Source organism: Lissotriton vulgaris, chromosome 10 (genome assembly GCF_964263255.1).
Source record: "Lissotriton vulgaris chromosome 10, aLisVul1.2, whole genome shotgun sequence".
NCBI lineage: Eukaryota > Metazoa > Chordata > Amphibia > Caudata > Salamandridae > Lissotriton > Lissotriton vulgaris.
The window spans coordinates 113,784,383-113,805,685 of record NC_141698.1 but is presented as its reverse complement, the minus strand read 5'-3'; the positions used below and the strand labels follow the sequence as shown (position 1 = coordinate 113,805,685).

Sequence of the window (21,303 nt, the reverse complement as noted above, 5' to 3'; positions counted from 1 at the left end):
CTATGGGGCACCGGATGACAGCGCAGAGCAGGCGAACACTTGGGAAACGACCCTGGAACACGACAGGTGCATCAAGCACAATGACACACAATCACTCCTGTACGCATGCACTATGAGGGTACATCACAACCGCACGTGCCAATGACGGGGTTTGGGGAGGGGGGACTGTGGGGAGTTAACCGAGGGATTGTTTTTGGAACTTAGATTAAAATGGCAAATAGATTGTAACAGTTGATGTATTTTACGATATTAGAAACAAGGAAGGTGGGGAAGGTTCTAAGGGGCAATATTTAAAGACCCGATTCACTCCATGCCCCTGAATTAACTGTACTAACCAAGGGAAGGGAACCGGTCTATCTGGTGTGTTAAGAAAGACCACCAATACAAGAGCAGCCACAGTTCACCAATAGTACATAACTCGCACAATCTTAGGCTTGAGTGTAGTTTACGAGCATACCTTGAACAAACAAAGAGGCTGAGACTGGTTCGAGAGCAGATCATCTACCACTTACGCTTAAGTGCTTCCTTTGGCTACAGGTGACCTTGCTCTCGTGGTTTTCCAGATGACGAAGTTCCGCCAATTGGGTGGGCTGATGGAAACCACACTCAAGCCTAAGGTTGTACGAGTTATGTACTATTGGTGAACTGTGGTTGCTCTTATATTGGTGGTCTTTCTTACCACACCAAATAGACCGGTTCCCTTCCCTTGGTTAGTACAAGTATTGCACGATATGCCACCTGGGAACTGAGATAGGAGAAGTAATACAATGCTTAATGTATGCCTTGTGAAAAATACAATAAACTACGTTTCCAAAAAAAGAGAGGGTGCCTTCTCAGTCAGTCTTTCAGGAAACCTCTAGGTGCATTCAGGTTGCGTTTTTCTTTTTATACATTATGTTTTTTTCCATACCATTGTCCCACCTTATCACAGTGAGGTATTGTGCTATATGTTGGGCATGAATGTATTTATGCCTTTTTCTGTTGGGAAGGACACAGGCAGTTTGCTCAGGTTTTCTACTCTGTTTGTGTCTCTAGAAACATTCTGCGTTGGTTGCAATATTGTATTAAATGTGAGTGGCTGAAACTTAAAAAGTCATCGAGAGTTTGGTGCATAACTGGGTGGCAAACCAGTGTGATGCAAATTCTTTTGGAATATGAATTGTCCCAATGTTATCACCCGATTAAGTGAATCTGGCCATTAAATGCGGCAAAGAGTTTCTGTGCTCATTTTGCACCCATGTTCCCTCCATTTAATATAGAGAGCAACTTCAAACTTAGTAAGCACAGTAAAGCCTCAATCCGTTTTGGACGCTATAGGAATAATGCACACAAAAGTTTTACATGCTATTATCACTAGGTTCAGATATAACTGAAGAGCTTACTTTTTACCAAACAATGTTTGAGGCTTGCTATCGGTTGCTTGGGATGTCTGCTGCCATAGCATAGCTGTAAAGCTTGTTCCTAATGGCTGTCTCTGCTCACCATAATTCCTGTCTGCTCGGTCTGGAGTGGTCAAAATGGGCAAAATACTGTAAACTGTTCCGAATCTTTGCAAGCCAGAATGATTTTTAAATACCATTAATTTCCTGTAGAAAAACAGGGAGTTTGTTGTGTTCAATATCCAGTGTGAGCTTTAGACTTGCCAGAGTCTCAACACCTCTGGAGAGCATACATCTGTACACTAGCTTGCTGATTCGTCAGCTGTGAGCTCTATGCTTCAGGCTAGACAACATTTAGGAGGAAGAGCGCTTTTCAAGGGAAGGCTTCCCTGGAAGAGGCAACTAGAAATTAAAGCAGAAGAAAAGTCGTGTTGGACGTCCTGATCAGAACTTTTGGTCTCCTGAGTATTTCTAGGTCATTCTGCATAAGGGTCATTGGAACAGAACTGCCAGATATTGGGAGGTCCCTCTATTCTTTGACTACTACTGTAGGGTGAGTTGGACTAACTGCGGCTTCCTACATCTAGCGGTAGACTGTTACTATTTTAGGTAACCTCTTGTGCATGTTTTGAGTATTACAAGAGAACATGAATCTTTTCACCCATAACAGGCTGGCCGTCCTTTTACCATGGTCCTTTCAGCACAAGGTGGTTCTCGAGTGCCCATGAATCCTGTGCCAGTGAGGTTCCCATATTTTTCTCTCCTAATGACCATTAAAAGTACTTATTTGTCAGATCAGTTGGCACAACGTAATCTGTGACATTACAGCTAGAAAAAACACTATTTTATTTGGATCATCTGGTGCATTGTTATGTGGTGTGGATGGTCCGAAAAATGTTTAAGGTTTTATATAAGTCTTCCACCTCCAGGCATCAATATATTGCATTGTCTATAACTTGGGGAGGGAGGCAAGATTTACAAATTAATACCATGTTATTCTTATTCCTGCTGATCTCACTGTGGCAATGGAAATCTGTTTTGTTCAGCCTAGAAGGGTTGGGGCTTATGTCAGCATGTAAATGAAAGAAAACCACGGATTAAATGTTTGAACATTAATATGTCATAACTTTATCACCATGCCAAAATCAGTAGTCCTCCACTTTTCTTAAGCTACCAGTGTCTATCTCTCGCATGCTGACAAGGCAAAATTTGTGCTGCTAACAGCACTATCCTCTTGCTGCAGTGCTTAGTTAAAAAAATATATATGTAAGTGCGAGGGCCCCCTTCAGGAGGCCGGACACTGCAGCTTGATCCACCCATTGTTCCTGCCACCGCTGCCAATGACAGTACCAACACAACTTCTAACCTTCACGCTTCTACAAGTGTGACAGTTCAACTATTCAGGCCCCAGAAGCTATGAAAATGGCTTGGCCTGCAGGTTTTAGCCGTCAAGAATTGACATTTTTCTAGCCTTGTAACGGTAAGTTTCAATTCTTTTAAGGACACTGAGGCGAGGATTATGCTTTTCCTTCTTCGCTCTTTAATTAATGAACAAAACACAGCAGCCAGAAAAGCTCCAACATAAGCTCTATATCCCAGAACAAGGATAAAGATTAAAACCCATCAAAGAAAACACTTGGATTTGAATAATAAAACTACAAATCCCATCAGTCCATGTAGATGGTGCACAGAATATTCCTTCGCCAATGTCCATGACATGTAGATGACCTACGGGTAAGTAGTGCGCTATATAAATGCCAATACATTTACATTTACATTTACAACAGCGTAAGCGGAGTAAAATACATCCATATGCTCCAAGTAAAACTAAACATTACCATTTCATAATACATGGGCAGATTAGTGGAATAAACCTGACTACTTACTGTAGTACGGGAGGGATCGCTTCCGAAGGTGGCCTGGGAGGGTTAATCCTCGCCTCCGTGTCCTTAATAGAATTGAAACTTACCATTACAAGGCTAGGCAAATTTCGATTCTATGTCGGGACCAGAGGCTTCAGATTATGCTAGTTTAAAGCTTACTCACCACCAAATGTGCAATGTCCACCACAGGTTTAAAATAAAACCTTTCGAAAGTGGAATTCGAGGACCAATCCACAGCACGCATCAAGTCCCCAAAACGTGCTCCCAACGAGAAAGCTTTAGAAGCCATGGCCCCTCTAGCCGAGTGGCGCCAAATAATTTTGTATCGATAGCTGCCTCTTGCATGATCCACCTCACCCACCTGGCAATGGTGTGGGAGGAGACTGCCTTGTGTGGTTTGCATAAAGCAATAAGCAACTGCCTTATACCCGGAAGACGAAGTTCCAGAGTCCTCTCTTCATATGCATTCAAGCATTGAACCATACACCGTTTGGGAGCGTCCACAAAAGCTGGGTACGAAATAGTCTTCGACGCGGATTTTGTGCGACGCCCCAACGTGAAGGTCACCGCCTCCGGTGAAAAAACTCTTGCTGAGATGTCCAAAGCTCGTACGTCAGAAACTTGTCGGCAGGACACCAGACACAAAAGCATTGCCAACTTAGCTGACAGTTCCTTCAAAGAAAGATACCTATTAAGATGCCATGAAAGAAAGAGGTTCAATACGAGATTTACGTCCCAGAGGACTGAGTACTGCTGTTCCGGGGGCAAAGAGAGGCGGATACCCCTTAGGAGCCTACACACAAAAGGATGTTCGCCGACCGGCGCTCCCTCCACGGGGTGTTGAGCCGCCGAAATCGCAAAACGCATTGCGTTAATAGTGCGATACGCCAGCCCGGCGGAAGCCGATTCCGCCAAAAAAATTCAGCACTGGAACGACTCCTGCGACCAGGGGTTCCAGGTCTCGTCGAAGACACTGAGTCCATTTATTCCAGGCAGAGCAATACCGCTTCGCAGTACTGACTGCCCAGGCCTTTGACACAAAATCCTTAGCTGATCTTGAAAGGCCTGGGAGCGACCAAGGCCGCTGGAAAGCGGCCATCCCATGAGGCGTAGAGAACTCTGCATTACCAGATGATGGAGATCCCCGTCCGCGTTGAGAAGAAGACGTGGAAACCGGGGGAGTAGGATAGGAGAATCCCAAGAAAGTTCCAGAAGAACCGGAAACCAAACTTGAGATCTCCAGAAAGGTGTCGCCATCACCACCTCTGCCTCCTGACGGCGAAGCTGGGCCGCCGCCCGCACCACCATCGAGAAAGGAGGGAACGCGTAAGCTCTTTCCCGACTCCAATCCTGGAGAAAGGCGTCTGTGGCCTCCGTGAGAGGATCCGGCCTCCAGCTGAAGAATCGCGGGAGCTGATGGTCTAACCGCGACGCAAAGAGGTCCACTGAGAATGGACCCCAAAGCCCGTCCAGCCACCGGAAAACCTGAATGTCCAGTTTCCACTGACTGGAGTCCCGCAGGTGTCTGGAGTGCCAATCCGCCACCTGGTTGGCCTGGCCCGGTAAGTACTCCGCTGTCACGGATACATTGTAGCCAGACAGTAGTCCCAGAAGTCCTTTGCCAAGTCCGCTAGGGCTCTGGACCGAGGACCGCCCAGGTGGTTAACGTATCGAACCGCCGAGACGTTGTCCATTCGAAGGAGAACACCGGACCAAACTGAATCCCTGGTCCAGCAGGGCACTGCGAAGGACCCCGCCAGCAGTTCCAAGCAGTTTATGTGCAGCTCCTGCTCCTCGGCAACCAGTCATACGGAAGCAGCACCTCCCGAAGAAGATGGATACCCTCCATCTTGAAGTGACGGTAGATCAACCAGCCGTTGAATTCTTTGAGATTGATAACCGGGCGCCTTCCCCCATCGTTTTTTTCTACTAAAAAGAAATTGCTCAAAAATCCAAAGGGATGGCGAGCTGATCGGCAAAGGGCCCCTTTCCCAAGTTAATCTGAGACCTCTTCGTCGACCATCTGTGCGTCGGCCAGTGAAAAACAAAAGGGCATGGAGGCTTCTCCTGGCGGGGCTGATCGGAAAAGTCTATGCGAAACCCGCAGACAGTTTGTAAGACCCATGCGTCTGCCTTAATCGCAGCCCAAGCCTCCGGAACAAGCATTTACAATGCAATGGTTTTGCCTTTGTTAAAGTTAGAGCTATTGGCATTGCTCTTGACACTATTTTTATTTGTTTTTTTAGCATAAAGAAATGGCATTGTCATTTACAATGCCACTAGCTTTATCTCTCGCAAATGACACACACAAACACCCACAGAGAGCCCCCCCAAACACACACAGAGCCCCCCACACACACAGCCACACAGAGCCCCCCACACACACAGCCACACAAAGCCCCCCCACACACACAGCCACACAAAGCCCCCCACACACACCCACACAGAGCCCTCCACACACACCCACACAGAGCCCCCCCCCCACACACCTTCTGGCCCATTATCTTTTCTCCTCATCAAAATAACTGCCACGCCCCTTTCTTTGTTCTGAAAATGGTAGGTAGCAAGCCATTTCAAATCTAGGGGCCTGTGGCCTAAAGAGAACTTTCTGAGGGCATGGAAAGAACAGCAGCCTCCTATTTCATGGATGAGCATCCCCCTAGCTCGGTTCTTATGCTCCACCTGTCTTTCTTTGATACTTCCTCCATTCTTTCCATAGTGTCAACAGTGGGTCAATATGCTTTGTCCTTTCTTTCCATAGCATCATGGCCGCTGTTGGATTCGATACCAAGTCCCCTCTTTCCATTGCTATCATAAACAGTCTGTCTCGATTCCTCCTCTTTTCGTTCAATAGCTTTCAAAGACTTTCTGGGAAAACGCGTGCTCTAAATGTAAGACTGGAGGCAAATAATATCTAGAGGCAAATAATATCTGGAGGCACTCACATCATGCACACTCCCAGACTTGCTTGTGCATGTTTTTTTTTGTAAAACAGATAAACAAATGGCTTTGTCGTTGACTAGTAAATAGCTTTATAGTTACGAAATGTGAGACCTATTGCATTTGCACTTATACACACATATAGGTATATGTACACAGAGCTATACACACACACACAGAGCTCCTCCTCTACACACATTGACAGGCTTTGTATACACAGCTACATACACAGCTACAGACATACACAGTTATACAGACAGACACAGTTCCACACACACACACACACACAGTATTGTTCATACATAGCATCACACTTACATAGAATTACACACAGACAGCATCACTAAGCTCCTGGACACATATCTGCACACATACACAGCTACAGACACACACAGCCACACATTGCTACACACATACACATAGCATAATACACACATAGCATCACACACACATACACAGCATCACTTAGCTCTTGTACACATAGCTGCACACATACACAGGTACAGAGGTGCACAGTTTGAACTTGTTATAGACACATACAGCATCACACACATAGTATCACACACACATAGCTCTACACATACACAGCCACTCACTGGCACTCTGGACTCGCACTCTGGACTCGCACTCTCAAGCAGGCAACAGGGTCACAAGCAGGCAACAGGGTCAAGAAAACAGAGGCACAAGCAGCAACAGGGTCACGAAAACGGAGGCACAAGCAGGTGACAGGGGCACGAAAACGGAGGCACAAGCAGGCGGGCAACAGGGTCACGAAAACGGAGGCACAAGCAGGCGACATGGTCACGAAAATGGAGGCACAAGCAGGCGACAACAAGTTATTGTGGGCACAAACAGTGGACCATTCCCACCCACTAGCCGGGCATCTCCATTGAACAGCAATTACTACCTGCGACCGGCACTGCAATGGGTGCAGTTCTGCCAGCTGGTATAGACGTTTTCACGAGTAGTTGACTGCTACAAAACGTAATGTAAGTGGGCTAGAAGAAAGGCTCTGGGGCGGAAATACAATAAAACGTAGGGGTTAGTGTTACGAAATGAAGGCAACCTTGGGAAATAACCCCCAGGTTCAGAGCCATGGTTTACCGCACTGTGCCAGGACGGAGCCCCCAGACCCCGGTGTTTATAACTTCCACTGCGTAACCAAGCTAAGGCCCTGGTGTGTTCCCGCGCTGGCGACTCTTCGGACACCTACACTTACTTGTGTTAGTCAGACCAGCAGAGGCAGCTCCACAGACTGCCAGGGAGAGCACCAGGAGCGCACCCCAGCCCGAGAGCCACGACCCTCCGCATCATGGTCCTCGGCGGGTCCTTCCTATCTGCTGCCGGCACAGGTAAATAGAAATCCTGCTGAATGTGCTAAGTCTCCCTTCAGAGTGTCACTAAGGAAAAGCTCCAGCATATGTTGCAACCTGCGAATGAGTGGCCCCAGTGGGCGCCTCCTTCACAACCCCAGGCCGACTCCGCCTCCCTCTTCCGGCCCTCAGGTAGCCTCCGCCCGCTGCATGCTCCAAAGTTTCAACAGAAACCCAGCAGGTCTGCGGCCTAAGCCCACCCCCCTCTCTGACGGCAGGTGAGGCCCCAGGGCTCGCATCATGCGCGAGGCAGGCATTAGCACTACTTCACGGCTGCGAAGGGCCGTTCACAGAGGATCAGGTAACAATTGGAGGGTCATTAGCTTTTCCAATGACTCAAGCTGCGTTTCGGGGTTGCCATTTTACGCCTGAGGCCAGGGATTTGAGCAGAGATAAAAGCGGGTTGGAAATACGTCGAGCCCAGGCTTGCCTGACTCTGGTTTGGGCTATTTTTTTCTTCTGAAACAAAAACTAAAACAGCAAGCACATAAAAACAAGCATTTACAATGCAACGGAGGGGGGCGGAAAGGCACGGAGAGCTGGAGGGGGGCGGGAACGGCCACACACTGACAGCGGGAGGGGGGGCGGGAACAGACACACACGGACATAAAGCAACAAACAAAAAAACAAAGCACTCACCTGGACTTCTTCCGGCGGCCGTGGTCGGCATGGAAGAGGGGCGGGAGAGGGGGCGGGAAAAGCGACCACACCCACTCGAGCAGGAAGGCGGGTGCCGTCAATGGCGGACCAGATTCGGGGGCGTTCCCTTGAATTGGCTTTCGGCTGACGTAGCGTGACATATCCATAAGCCAAAAATTCTCGGGAACGCCCCCGAATCTGGTCTTGCATTGATGGACAAACGTGTCTTCCAATGGCTAGCCTCCATTTATGGAGCTAGCCAATGGAAGACGGGGGCGGATTCCAAGCCCCATACTATACTCATTAGGTTTTCGCCTGCGCGAAAAAGCTGCGCAGAGCGCAGCTTTCGCCAGGCAAAACCTAAAAAGGGCTAGTCGTCCTCCAATGCGGACTTGATCCGATGGGATTACACTCACCGTTGGGATTGTTGTTGCCAGAGAAGTTCTTGAATCCACCGCAAACTCTGAAGCGCTGGCCTCTTGTGGGGTAGAAGTTTGTGTAATTGGCCGAGGTGTTATATTGACCTCGCCCAGAGCCTTGACCCTTGTTGATAAACTGTTGACCGCCACGGCCAGTCACGCGGCCCCCACCTCGACCGGCTCTTAGAGAGAAACGTTGCTGGAAGACTTTCTTAATGCTTGACTGGGCCCTGTCTAGGGACGTAAAGGTCGAGACAAATTTACCCAGTTACTTTATAAAGGGGCTCCCGAAGAGGCCCCTTTGGGCCACAGCTCAGACTCCCAGCTTTGGGTCTAACTTGATCAAAAGCGATCGTCAATGTTCAGTCGAGAGGGTGCAATTGGCGTTCCCTAGAAAAACAAAAACCCTTTGCGCCCAGTTCGATAGTACGTCGGGGGAGATGGCGGCACCGGTCACCTTCGCCTCCTCCGCCATGTCAAGGATTTTTGTTATGGGCCCTATCGCATCTAACAACTTATCCTGGCAGGAGCGGTCAATACCCTTGCGAGGATCTTTAACTAATTTCGCAAGGAAGGTGGCCATTTTCTGGTCATGACCACCTTTCCCTCCAAAGTAGGCCTAAGGCACTTCCAGCGCAGACAGCTTCTTGCTTCCTTCTCTAGGGGTTTGCGGAGGCGTCCCGCTACGAACTACGCCACCTTTCCCCCCGGGGTCCAAGCTGCCGACCACGGATGCATTATCTCATCCGGGTCCAGCATACCTGAACTGACCTGGGGCAACTCGGCGACGGAGCCAGACGGGCGCCAAGAACGCACAGACCCATCTTCATCGTCCGTGTCCGCTGGGGACATCCCACCAGGGGATGAGGGTGCCCTGAGGGGCCCGGGGCCGGTGGAGGCTCAGGGGTGGGTGCGGTCGCCTTAGCCAAAAATGTATTACGTTAACGCTCAAAGGCGTCCCTGGCCACACCCTGCGCCCCCCCAGAATCCCCTTCCCTACAAACCTTTTTGGGGGTTTGGGGGATTATCCCCTGCAGAGGTAGAGGGATTCCCAGAAGTCCCTAAACGGGCCTGCACAATGCATTCGGACAAGCGCTACTCCATGGGGCCTATCACTTCCGTGACGCAGCGATATATGGAACTGTCCACTGCGTTAAAAAACTCATCATCATTTAGGTACTGATGAGTTTCCTCCTCTTCACAGTGCTCTTCCTGATCCAAAATAGGTGATACTATCAAGCTGACATTAGTAGGACTGGGGCACTGGACCAGAGCTGTGGGTTAAGAACAGCACTATTGGGGCAGACCATGGCCTGAAATGCTTTTTGTTCCGGTTATAAACCGGAAAACATAGGGCAGCACCAACCCCTCAGCGCACTGACCCTCTACCAAGACCAGGTCGTTGCCGCCTCCCTGCGCGCTGCTATAGAAGCGGGAAAGGAGATTCAAATATGCAGGTTTCTCCTGCTGCAAGCGAAACCATTTGCGGTGCCAAAAGTGCCCTCAGGCGTCAAACGTGGTTAAAACCGCTATACGGACCCCTCTGGCGTTCTGAAGAAAGCGGGGCAAAGGTACAGAACCAGGCACTCTGGGCGTTCGGGTGAGGCGGCAGGCAAGGATCCCAGCGGGTCGTTTTCAGCGCGGCTCTCCGTGTGAGGAGAAACCGCGCTGGGGATCAACGAGACACTCTGGCTCCCTCTAGCGACCGAAAATGCGCCGCAACGCTTGGGAAGATCGCGAGAGGAACGAAGAGCGTTCCCGCGATCTAGAAAGGCTCTGAAAGAAAAACACACAGCAAATACAGCTAATAACGTGTTACAGAGCCCCCAAACAAGCCAACAATGCCTGAGATATATTAATTTTACCCAATAGCCTGAATAATCAAGAGAAGAGAAAAAAACACTTAATTGGCTGCGCAGCAGCGAAGAAATAGGAAGTGGTCACAGGAGGGACGTCCTATCTACATGTCATGGACATTGGCGAAGGACTATTCTGTGCACTATCTACATGGACTGATGGGATTTGTAGTTTTATTATTCAAATCCAAGTGTTTTCTTTGTTGTGTTTTAAGCTTTATCCTTGTTCTGGGATATAGAGCTTATGTTGGAGCTTTTCTGGCTGCTGTGTTTTGTTCATTAATTAAAGAGCGAAGAAGGAAAAGCATAATCTGAAGCCTCCGGTCCTGACATGGAATCTATATTTCGGGCCACTGGAATTATGCAGCAGATTATGTGCCTGGGTTGACTATGCAGCAAGAAAAAGCAAATTATGCGGCATAATGTGACACATTATTTGATGGTATTCATTATTTTATCGTTTTTACTCATGGTAATACATTCTTGGGAAAGATTGTACGTCATTAGTGTCAGTTTAACTACTAAATATAGAAGTAAGAAAATGAAAGATGACCATTTGCAAAGGGCATTCCGCTGTGCACAAATATAGGTTACTTCGTTTTTAGTACCTTTTGATCTGTTTGGGCTAGAAACAATAATTTTTTTATAAAATCTGCAGATTATGCAGGGGATGATGGATTATGTGGCAAATGCGGCAAATCCATAATTATGTGAAAAAAGCAGCTGAATCTCAGAATTCCAATGTGGGCCTGTGAATATTAAATTAATAAACAGTGTGTTCCTCTCTAAATTAGACAAACAGAAAACAGGTACCAGTGTTGACAGTTAAGTGCCGGTACCGAGCATCGGAAACTACTGGCCCAAATTAAGCACTGTCTTGATGTGATGCCTGGTCTCTGGCATCCTTTTCTGTAAGCCGGGTAAAATTATATAAAAACATCAGAAGCATAGACTTGAAGTACTGTTCATGTTCCTTTTTACCCGCCTTCAGTTGGGCGCCTGGAGTAAAGCTGTGACCCGCTCTTTTGTTTTTTACAGAACTCTACGATTATTGCATTCGAGAAGGATATGCCGATAAAAACCTGATTGCAAAATGGAAGAAACAGGGTTACGAAAACTTATGTTGCCTGCGCTGCATCCAAACTCGTGATACTAACTTTGGAACAAACTGCATATGCAGAGTCCCGAAAAGCAAGCTGGAAGTGGTAGGCATTTCATTCTCTTGCTACCTAATTGTAGCTGCAACATGTATTTTATAGTACAGTAATGTGTTGGTATTTAGCAGCTGTACAGTTTCATATAAACAACGCGTAGACTTGTGTGATGAGGAATGAGGATGTGGGCATTTTTCTGAGGATGACCTGACTGGCCGTGTCAATTGGTGTTGGGTTCTGAGTAAGTAGATGTAGTGTAAAGTAATTGTGTTCAGGAGCTGCCACCCTTAAAATCACAGTTCTTTGTTCATGTGTTTAATATGGTGCTGGCATGCTGCCTTAAGGCAGCTTCAGAGAGCTCCGAGACACTCGCCAAGTATGCAGAAATGTAAAACTAAAGTAGTATCCTGACAGAGTGAGCATTATGAATTATGGGATACTTCTCTTTCTTGGGTGGGCATATATCGCTGCAGGTGACAGCCATAGGGCTTTGACCAGCCAGGTACAATATGCAGACTAAGGACCCATTTAAATCCGAGTGAAGTTCAGAGGTTCTCACGAGTGAAGTTACACTGACATGGAGTCTGGTCCGTGCAAAAGTGCTACATGCAGCTTTTTGCAGTTTCCTGTTGCCGATATGGGATCACCGTAAGCTGGAAATGGGGTCTTGCTGGAGTTATTTATATAGGTGTGAGGTGCATATGGTTTCTTCGAGCTTTAATACAGACACCCAAGCCACATCTCAGTCTGACAAGTCAATGCCTCAGCACATTTCTGCTGTCAAAGTAGCACATTCTGGAGCCTATGTACAGGAGAATCCAAATGTCACATTTTAAAGAGGGATAGGGAGTAACACAATACAATATCTGATAAAACTGGAAAAATTAGAAACAAACTTAAGGAGAGCTAAACCTTGTACTATTACAGATTGAGAATTACATAGAAACCTAAGAATAACTTGAAACAAAATGATTAGGTGTGCAACTTGTATATGTAAGAGATGGGTGAAATGAAATTACAACATCTTTCACAGTAATATCTAATATATAATGCACTCCTTTAAATGTCTAGGTGGCTGAGTTGCATGAACACTCATTCTGCATGGAACATCTGTTAAGTAATCTCTATCAGTTCTCTTCCTCACCTTTCTGCTGTAATTTTCCTTCATAAAGTGTTGATTATAAAATTAATCCTCAGATGTTTTAGAAATGTTAGTATTCCTACCAGAATTATTAAACTTAACTACTCGCCCTAGACTCCAGATCTTACCATCTTGAGTTTTCACCTCGTTGTGGAACAACTTAAGTATTCTCATGTGTTTGGTCAGTTTTGACATTCGGTCACTCCAAATGGGGTTTTTGACTTTGACCCAATCTCCCACCTTCAACTTTATTAATTTTGTGTGATATCCTCCTCATATTTCCTATTTCTTTTCTTTTGAAGCCTGAACTCTCTCCATCTCCAGGACTGTCTGGATTTAACATCGATCCAGCCCATTTGCCATTTCATCCAGGTTGGAACTAATTTAGAAACTGGTCTCCACCCCCTCAGAAGTTCAAAAGGAGTCCTGTGTGTTGTTTGATGAGGTGTTAACCAGAAAGCTTTGACTCTCCTAATGATTTCATTCTTCCAACACGTATACGATCAGCTTTAGCAAGTTGGATTCATTCCTTTATATTTTTATTAAATCTTTCTACTACGCCATTGGCCTCAGGATGATATAATGCACAAAGGCGATGCTTGATACTAGTGCTATCTAAATGCTCTTTCATTTCTTTTGAAAAAAATTGTGTCCCATTCTCAGAAAATTTATGATGGCAAGCATTCCCTCATAAAAATCTCTTCTAAAAATGTTATCATACTCCTCGAGCTAAAGTCAGACACCAATTTCACTTCTGGCCACCGGGAACATAAATCCATCAGAGCTACTATATATGGGGTGTTCCCTTCCCCAGGTAAAGGCCCCATGAAGTGTATCACAATTTTATTCCAGGGCTCATTTGGAAGTATGTGGGAGTGCATCGGAGATTTTCTTGTGACCAGAATTTTATTGCCATTTTTAAGAAAGGAACAGTTTCTGATCAATCTTTCTATTTGAAGGTTCGTACCAGGCCACCAGAAATCAAGTCTGAGTCTCTTTGGTTTTGCATACACTTGAGTGTCCTTCATGTGCCCTGTCAACTGGTTACTCTCAAATTTTATCTAGAGGAATTAACTTTGTACCATGAAATAGCCAACCCTCATTTTCTGCTTACTCTTCTCTAATCATCCAATATGGTCCAATTCTGTCCCAGTCTTAACCACTAGGAGTCCACCTTTTCATACGCATCAGCGTCACCATAGCTAGAATCTCTTCTTCCAATTCTTCTTTCAAATATGTTTCTATAAGCATTCCATCTGTTCCCACATAACTTTCTCTGCAAGTGATTTCTCCTTTTCCGTCACCTCTGCTTCACTTTCATAGAGATGCTATTTTAACCAACCTATATAGTCAGCTGTCCTGTTCTTAATTTGTGGTATATATTCTACATTAAAAGTGAATTCTTGTAAATTAATTACCCACCTCCTTATGCTGCTAAAGATAAAATCTAAACCTCTTTGAGAGGCTTATGCTGTGTACTTACGTTAAATATACTGCCCCAAATGAAATTCCTGAATTTCTTCACACCCCAGAATACTGCCAAGGCCTCCTCCTTGATTACAGAATAATGTATTTCTGTACCTCTCTAAGATCTGTAGGGAAAAGCTATAGTCCTCTCTCCATTGGAATCCTTTTGTGACAGCACAACACTTTAGAGCTGGAATCAGTGGTGATAACAACTTTATTTCCAGGAACAAACATTTCTAATTTGGGAGCAATTGCCCCACTGTTTTCGACATCTTGAAACTAATCATCCCATGCATTATCCCATCCATTTAAATGCTACTTTACTTTTCATTAACATTCTAATTTTGAATGTCCTTCTTACAAGATTTTAAATGAATTTTCCTTAGAATTTAATCATACTGAAAATTGACTTCAGATCTTCTTTGTTTGTAGGAGTAGGCATCTTCAGAATAGAATTCACCAGTTCTTCCCGGTTCTGTTCTTTCTCCACTGACTCTGTGACCTAAATATGATTTCTTCACTACAAAATTTATATTTACCAGTTTTCACAGTTGGTCTGTACTCTAGCACTTATTTGAGTCATCATGTTGTGAACTTGTCTTACTGCAAACCGAAACACCATCCTGATAGGGGAAAAACACCAGGTAGGGATTCCGACATAGAGGTCATGGTCCTATGGAATACTGATGCTGCGGACACTAAATCAAAGGGCATACGTTTGAACGTCTATGCCCTAAATTCTGGGTCCCCACTGCGCGGATCACCCCCATACTTTCCGTGACATAAACCAACCTTTTTTGGAAAATTTAATGAAGATTGGTCAAACGACGCCATGGCTATAGGCAAGTCAATAAATGCTTTTCCTATGGAAACTAGGTCCTAACTATAACTACCTATTGGCGACTGCCAGTAGGTAATATATATATATTTAGGAACAGTTCCCTTTACAAAATATTTAGGTATGATCACTGGATTAATAGAACAGTTGCTGTTCCTCATTCAACGTACTGTTAATGACATGCAAATTTATGTTGTCACACAGTAAGTGTGTGGATCACTGTTTCCTGGTAAATGCTGCCCCCATACCTTTTATTTCCAGTAGATGGCATGCTAATGTTTTACCGCAGGAAATCTCTGAACTATAGAGTTTTTCTCAAGTCAATTGACACTACACAGTTGGAGGCTGTCACTCGGCTGAACTGGAGGAGGAGGTGGTAAGATTACTTAATGTATTCTGTGTTGAACTCTACTCCAAAACACACATTGAGATATTGTACAGTTCCGTACTCAGTCTAAAGGTAGTGAGTCTCTGAGAAATACTCTTACAAGTCAACACAGTGTGTGAATGCACCTCTTTGCAGACTATGTTTGCCCTAACATGCGGTGTGTACGAGATGCATGTAGTAAGTTTTCCACACATTAGGCAGCTAGTATGTGGTTGAAATGTCAATTTCTTTGGCATTAACCGCATGTGCTCATGCCTTTCGAATACTGCAGAGAATTTGTTTTCCCAGACAAATGTTTACAGGATGCACACAGTACACTCCCCGCAAGAAGCTGTTAGAGGTGGTTAAAGTCTATTCCTTGTCAAAATCAGTCATGCCCAGACTAGAAATCACACTCCACAGACCTATATTTGCAGCCAAATAACCCAGGAATCAGATAACTTAATATGTTTGTTCATGTGGTAGACCTATAACAAACACTTGGAGAAACAACACATTCACTAGATGTCGGTCCAACTGGACGATATTTAGCTTAGGAGAATTCAGCACAGTACTTTAAGGTAATGTATTCCAAGGCTGGAGCGGTTGTTTACAGCGTGTTGGGGTGTCACATTTCACATCCCACTCCCTTCTCCAGTATGAGATTGGATAAACACCACAAGAGACCTTGCAGATGGTGTCTTCGATCTTTATTATAGATACCCCAGCCACAGCTCAGTCAGGCAAGTCAACACCTCACCTCTGCACATTTCAGCTGTCAAAGTAGCTCCCAGCATTCTAGTTCCTGTGCTCAGGAGAATCCAATTGTCAGTGGGGTAGGGAAGAGAGGAAGACACCACAATAGGCCAGCACTTTAACCTTCTCTGCTTGAGTGCACCTCGGTTACCATGACTCTGCATATCCCCTAAAGTTAACAAGTGATATGTCTACTTACTGAGAGACCTGGTCTTGATAACTCGGGCATGTTGTGCATGGCAGTAATTTGAACACTACTTGGGCTGTGCCACAAGGTTATTAGGTTTCATATTTATATATGTTTGAACCCCGTTCAGAGGGCCACTGGATAAGCAGGGTTAATGGGCCCTGCTGTGGGAGTTGAGGCCTTTTACTCTTGATGTCCCAAGGTCCCACCATCTATAGATCCTAAGCACCATGGCCAAGTACCTCTTTAGTAGAACTTGACTCTCGATAGTAGCGTGGATCGAGCACTCCAAGGCTTCTCTGGGAGGGTAGGGTGGAGGGGGAATACACAGGGAGAAAACAGGCTCACAACTCAAATCATGCTCACCAGCAATAAATGATTGTTCAGTGAAATACTTATTATGGAAAATAAGTATCCTTACCACTACCAACAGAAAGGGACATACGACATTCAGAAGCAACTTTCACAGTCCCCTGAGGTCCGAGCTCTAGTGTTTCTTAGGCGGTTCCCAGAGTCCCACTACCTTCTCCCTCTAGCGATAGTTATTCCCCGTTCTCTATAGGCAACCTTCAGATGATGTCCCACTAGTATTCTAAGACTCAGGAGTTCCACTCTGACTATGTATTATATAACCGTGTTTCAGCTCTGAAGAAACTCCATTGCATACTGGTGTGCAAAAAGGAGCCAGGACAATGCAGACAGGAGCACGTGTAAATCCACCCTAAGATGCAACCACCAAACTCGCTGTTCTGAATGACCGAATCAATGCCAGCACCAACTGATTCAAACAAACATTTGCCATTGTGAAAGATTTCAAATCTCCAACTGCTGCCTCCAACTCTATCTCCCCCTCGCATGAACTCTGCAACAATCTTTCAATTCTTCAAAAATGAAATCACCACCATTTACAGTACCTTCAACCCATAACCAGCCCCAACAGATCTCACCAAATGCCTCCGATCTTCTTTAAAGAACCAATTATAACCACCTGCCCCATCATCAACTCTATCTCCCCCTCGCATGAACTCTGCAACAATCTTTCAATTCTTCAAAAATGAAATCACCACCATTTACAGTACCTTCAACCCATAACCAGCCCCAACAGATCTCACCAAATGCCTCCGATCTTCTTTAAAGAACCAATTATAACCACCTGCCCCATCATCACTCCAGAACAAAGGGCCACCACCATGAAGTCCATCCACTCAGGGGACCCATTGGACCCCTAGCATACTCCGGACCATCCTCACACCCATTCTAAACGCCTCCACCTCTTCCGCGACCATCCCAGATACTTGGAAATGCGAAACGGTCCTCCCATTACTGAAGAAACACTGTGCAGACCCATCAACACTCGTCAACTACAAACCAATTTCCCTGATACCATTCCTGGACAAGGCTTAGAGAAAATTATCAACGGATACCTAATCGAATATCTCAACAACCGCTAACCCCTCGACACCAATCAGTCTGATTTCAGACCAAACCACAGCATGGAACCTGCTCTCATCACTGCCACATCTGCATGACTCTGGACAAGGGAGTCATGGCAGCCCTCATCATCCTGGACCTCTAGGCAGCGTTTGGCACAGTCTCCCTACAAATGCAACTCCTAGATGACATCTGAATCCAAGGGCATGCATTCCGATGGATCTGCTCTCTCTTGACTGGAAGTACCCAGTCAATGAGCCTGGCACCATGCTTATCGGAAGCCTGGGACCTCATCTGTGGAGTTTCGTGAGGATCCTCCCTGAGCCTGACCCTCTTCAGCACATACATGTGCCCTCTAGCCAGAATCATTTGTTCATCCACATTCTCTCCCTCATGGACAAGACGCCCAGTGCTCGGATCAAGTTATATGCCTACCTGACTGAAATCACCTATTGGATGAAGGCCAGCTGTCTAAAGCTGAACACTAACGACCAAAATTGTGGTCTTTAGGAAGAGGCAATCACTGTAGGACACCACCAGATGGCCAATAGAGATAGGAACGTCCCCCTACTCCCACCAGCCATGCAAGAACCTATGGATCACATTCTTCGACAGCAAACTAGACACGACCTCCCAAGTCAATGCCATCACCGCCAGATGCTTCCATACCCTGAAGATGCTGATGAAGATTTTCAAATGACTCCCAATCAGACCTGGAAAACCATCACGCCTGCCCTGGTCACAAGCAAGCTGAGCTACGGGAAACCCTTCTGTCGAGATCGATAAAATTCTCACCAGAAGGCTGCAGACCATTCTGAACTTGGTGGCTAGAATCACTCTCAACCTCCAATGCCGCACTCGCATCACACCTTACCTGAAGGAGCTCCTCTGACTCCCCATTCACAAATGAGCACAATACAAACTCCTTAGGCACACTTTCAAGGCCTACATAACACTGGCCCAGCATAACTGAACAATCACATCTGCTTTCACAAACCTTCCATAACGCTCCTCTCGTCCGTACTCCTACTTGCACAAGTCCCACTCGTACGTTAAACTAGATCTGGCGGTCGAGCCTTCTCCTATATCACTCTTAGTGTGGAACAACCTGCCACTACACATCATAGCCTCCTCCTTACTTCTTGAATTCCAAAAGAAACTGAAGACCTGACTTTTCGAGTAGGCCCTAGGTGCCTAGACTTACACCTGCTCCGCACCAGGATTCCCTCCTGGGTGATAGTGTCCTCTACAAATGAGCACAAGGTACAATAATTTATTTTTGTATAATTTTAGCATTTCACATTTAAATGTAGTGGAACATAGCAGGGTGAGGAGAGCATAGCACAATATACAAAATATGAAATGTTATCAGCTATTGGACAGTATTGATGTTTTACTCATGGAGTGGTGACTTTAACACCTTGGCTGCTAGCAGTTTTCCCGTCCTGTGCTGGAAATCAATATTTTACATGATTCATGACGAGCTCAGCTCGTCATCAGCACAGCTCAACTGTGCATCATGACGAGCTGAGCTCGTCATCAGCATCGAAAGGGTTAAAAATTATTATTTTTACTTTAACACAGTCTGTGAAATTGATTTATGTATGCTTCATCACACCTAGCATTAAATGGATTGTGCCCCAATATACAACATTTTTATTTGGGCTTTAAGACTGCATTACTGCATAATTGTTTCTTTAAATATCTATATCAATATATTTATTATCATCACTTGTAAGGATATGTTGTCGATAATGGCATAACCGCAGTTGCACTTCTCAGACTGATCTTTCAAACAAATAAGCACTTCCTTGTTTATAGCACAACCTGAAACCAGCTCCTTGAAAACATGCACTCCTTCTTGATGCCTCCTTGGTATGATATAAGGACCCCAACGCTGGTGTGCGTTCAAAGCTTTTAATGGTAGTAGGGAATATAAAGATTGTGTAGTGTAGAAACCATATGGCTAGTAAGTGTACACACATGCTTTTGCAAATATATATATATATTTCCATAGAATTGCATGGAACCAATGCATGCCGAACTCCTTGGAAGCAGGTGCTCCGTTCGTGAGGGTGGTCTCACAAAATATTCAACAACAACCTCCACAAAGTAGAGCGTGCACTCACGGGGTATAAATTCTGACATTTATTAATCCAAGAGCAAACTCTTTTCGGTGACTTGCCTTTATCAATGCTCATTCGGATAAAACATTTCCCATAACGGTGTCATTTAAATACATGTGGAGGTGGTTGTTAAATAAAATATATATATTTACAGAGAAACTCCAACCCCTCTCCAACTTGTTACTCAACATTTTATATTTAAAATGCTCAGGGAATCTGAAGCCCTAATCCAGCCTGTAACCCTTACTCTGATTGAAGGTCTGAAGTGAAATGGTTCTCTTCCTGACCTCATAAAGGGATGGCCACTTTTCAGTGGTGGTTTGCTTCCATAAGGTGATTGTTTTGTGTTGTTTTTTAATGAAAATGCAGACCAACAAGGGATATAGAAAGAAGCTGTAAGCTCACGTCCCGGTCACTATAAGATTAAAATTAAGTTACTAACAATGCCAGTTCGGATATATGCCTAATTCAAGTGAACCTTTGTACTTTGAACTAAACAAGATTTCTGTATTTTATTTCTTTTCTATTCCTCAGGGAAGAATCATTGAATGCACACATTGCGGCTGTAGAGGATGTTCTGGTTAATACTTCTTTTTATTGGACTTTAATTGGAATTTCGTAGAAGCCTATATCTCGTCACTTGGACCACCGCCTGCATGGATGATGGAGTCATCCGCACAACCATTTGCAAATAATGTCTGTGTATATTTAAATATTGTTTTCTTCGTGGGGCTGCTGCATGCTAGACTGGAGTGCTTTGAGTTCATTGTTTTTATTATGTGATTGCTTTAATTCGTTCTTAAATAAAAACATCTACTCCTTACAAATGGTGGGGAACATCATTGTGTCATGGAAGGAGTTTGACTAAATTCTTGGGACATAAAAGTGTATAATCATGTTCCTACATTTGAAGTCTATTTGGAGGGGAAGGATAAGGGGAGTCCATAACATGATAATGTGGGGTCCCAATTTAGTAAGATCCTTTCCATTACTTAAGATAGATGGATGCAAGAGAGGGTGGTTGTTGTACATTTGCAGCAAATAACAGTATAATTCTGATATTGGCAAAAGCTATTTCATTCAATGGGCATATTGTGCCCGTCTAACACTCTTTCATTTTACAACACTTTTATTTATCCTGACAGAGTATAGTTAGCAAAGTGCCCACAAAAAAGCCCACATTTTAGCACCCTTTGCCTTTTGTTCATCCCAAATCCATTACATGTCCAGGATAGCAGAAGCCTCCCCACAAACCGACCACACACTGTGGTCCACATTTGCAGAGCTTTTTCAGTTTGGTGTATTTGTGCTTGGTCACTTGCAAGTTATTAAACAAGTATTTTCAAA

The 21,303-nt window shown here is 45.1% G+C and overlaps 1 protein-coding gene across 1 annotated transcript in view; it reads left to right on the top strand.

Moving 5' to 3' along the window:
* BUD31 (BUD31 spliceosome associated protein) overlaps positions 1 to 20,691 on the top strand; it is a 46,429-nt gene extending 25,738 nt beyond the window's left edge. Inside the window, exons 4-5 of the mRNA XM_086939731.1 lie at positions 11,528 to 11,694; positions 20,491 to 20,691. Of these exons, the coding sequence (XP_086795857.1) occupies positions 11,528 to 11,694; positions 20,491 to 20,541 (218 nt within the window). The 3' untranslated portion in view covers positions 20,542 to 20,691. The remainder of the gene's footprint in view (positions 1 to 11,527; positions 11,695 to 20,490) is intronic.
* Positions 20,692 to 21,303: the final 612 nt, after the last annotated feature.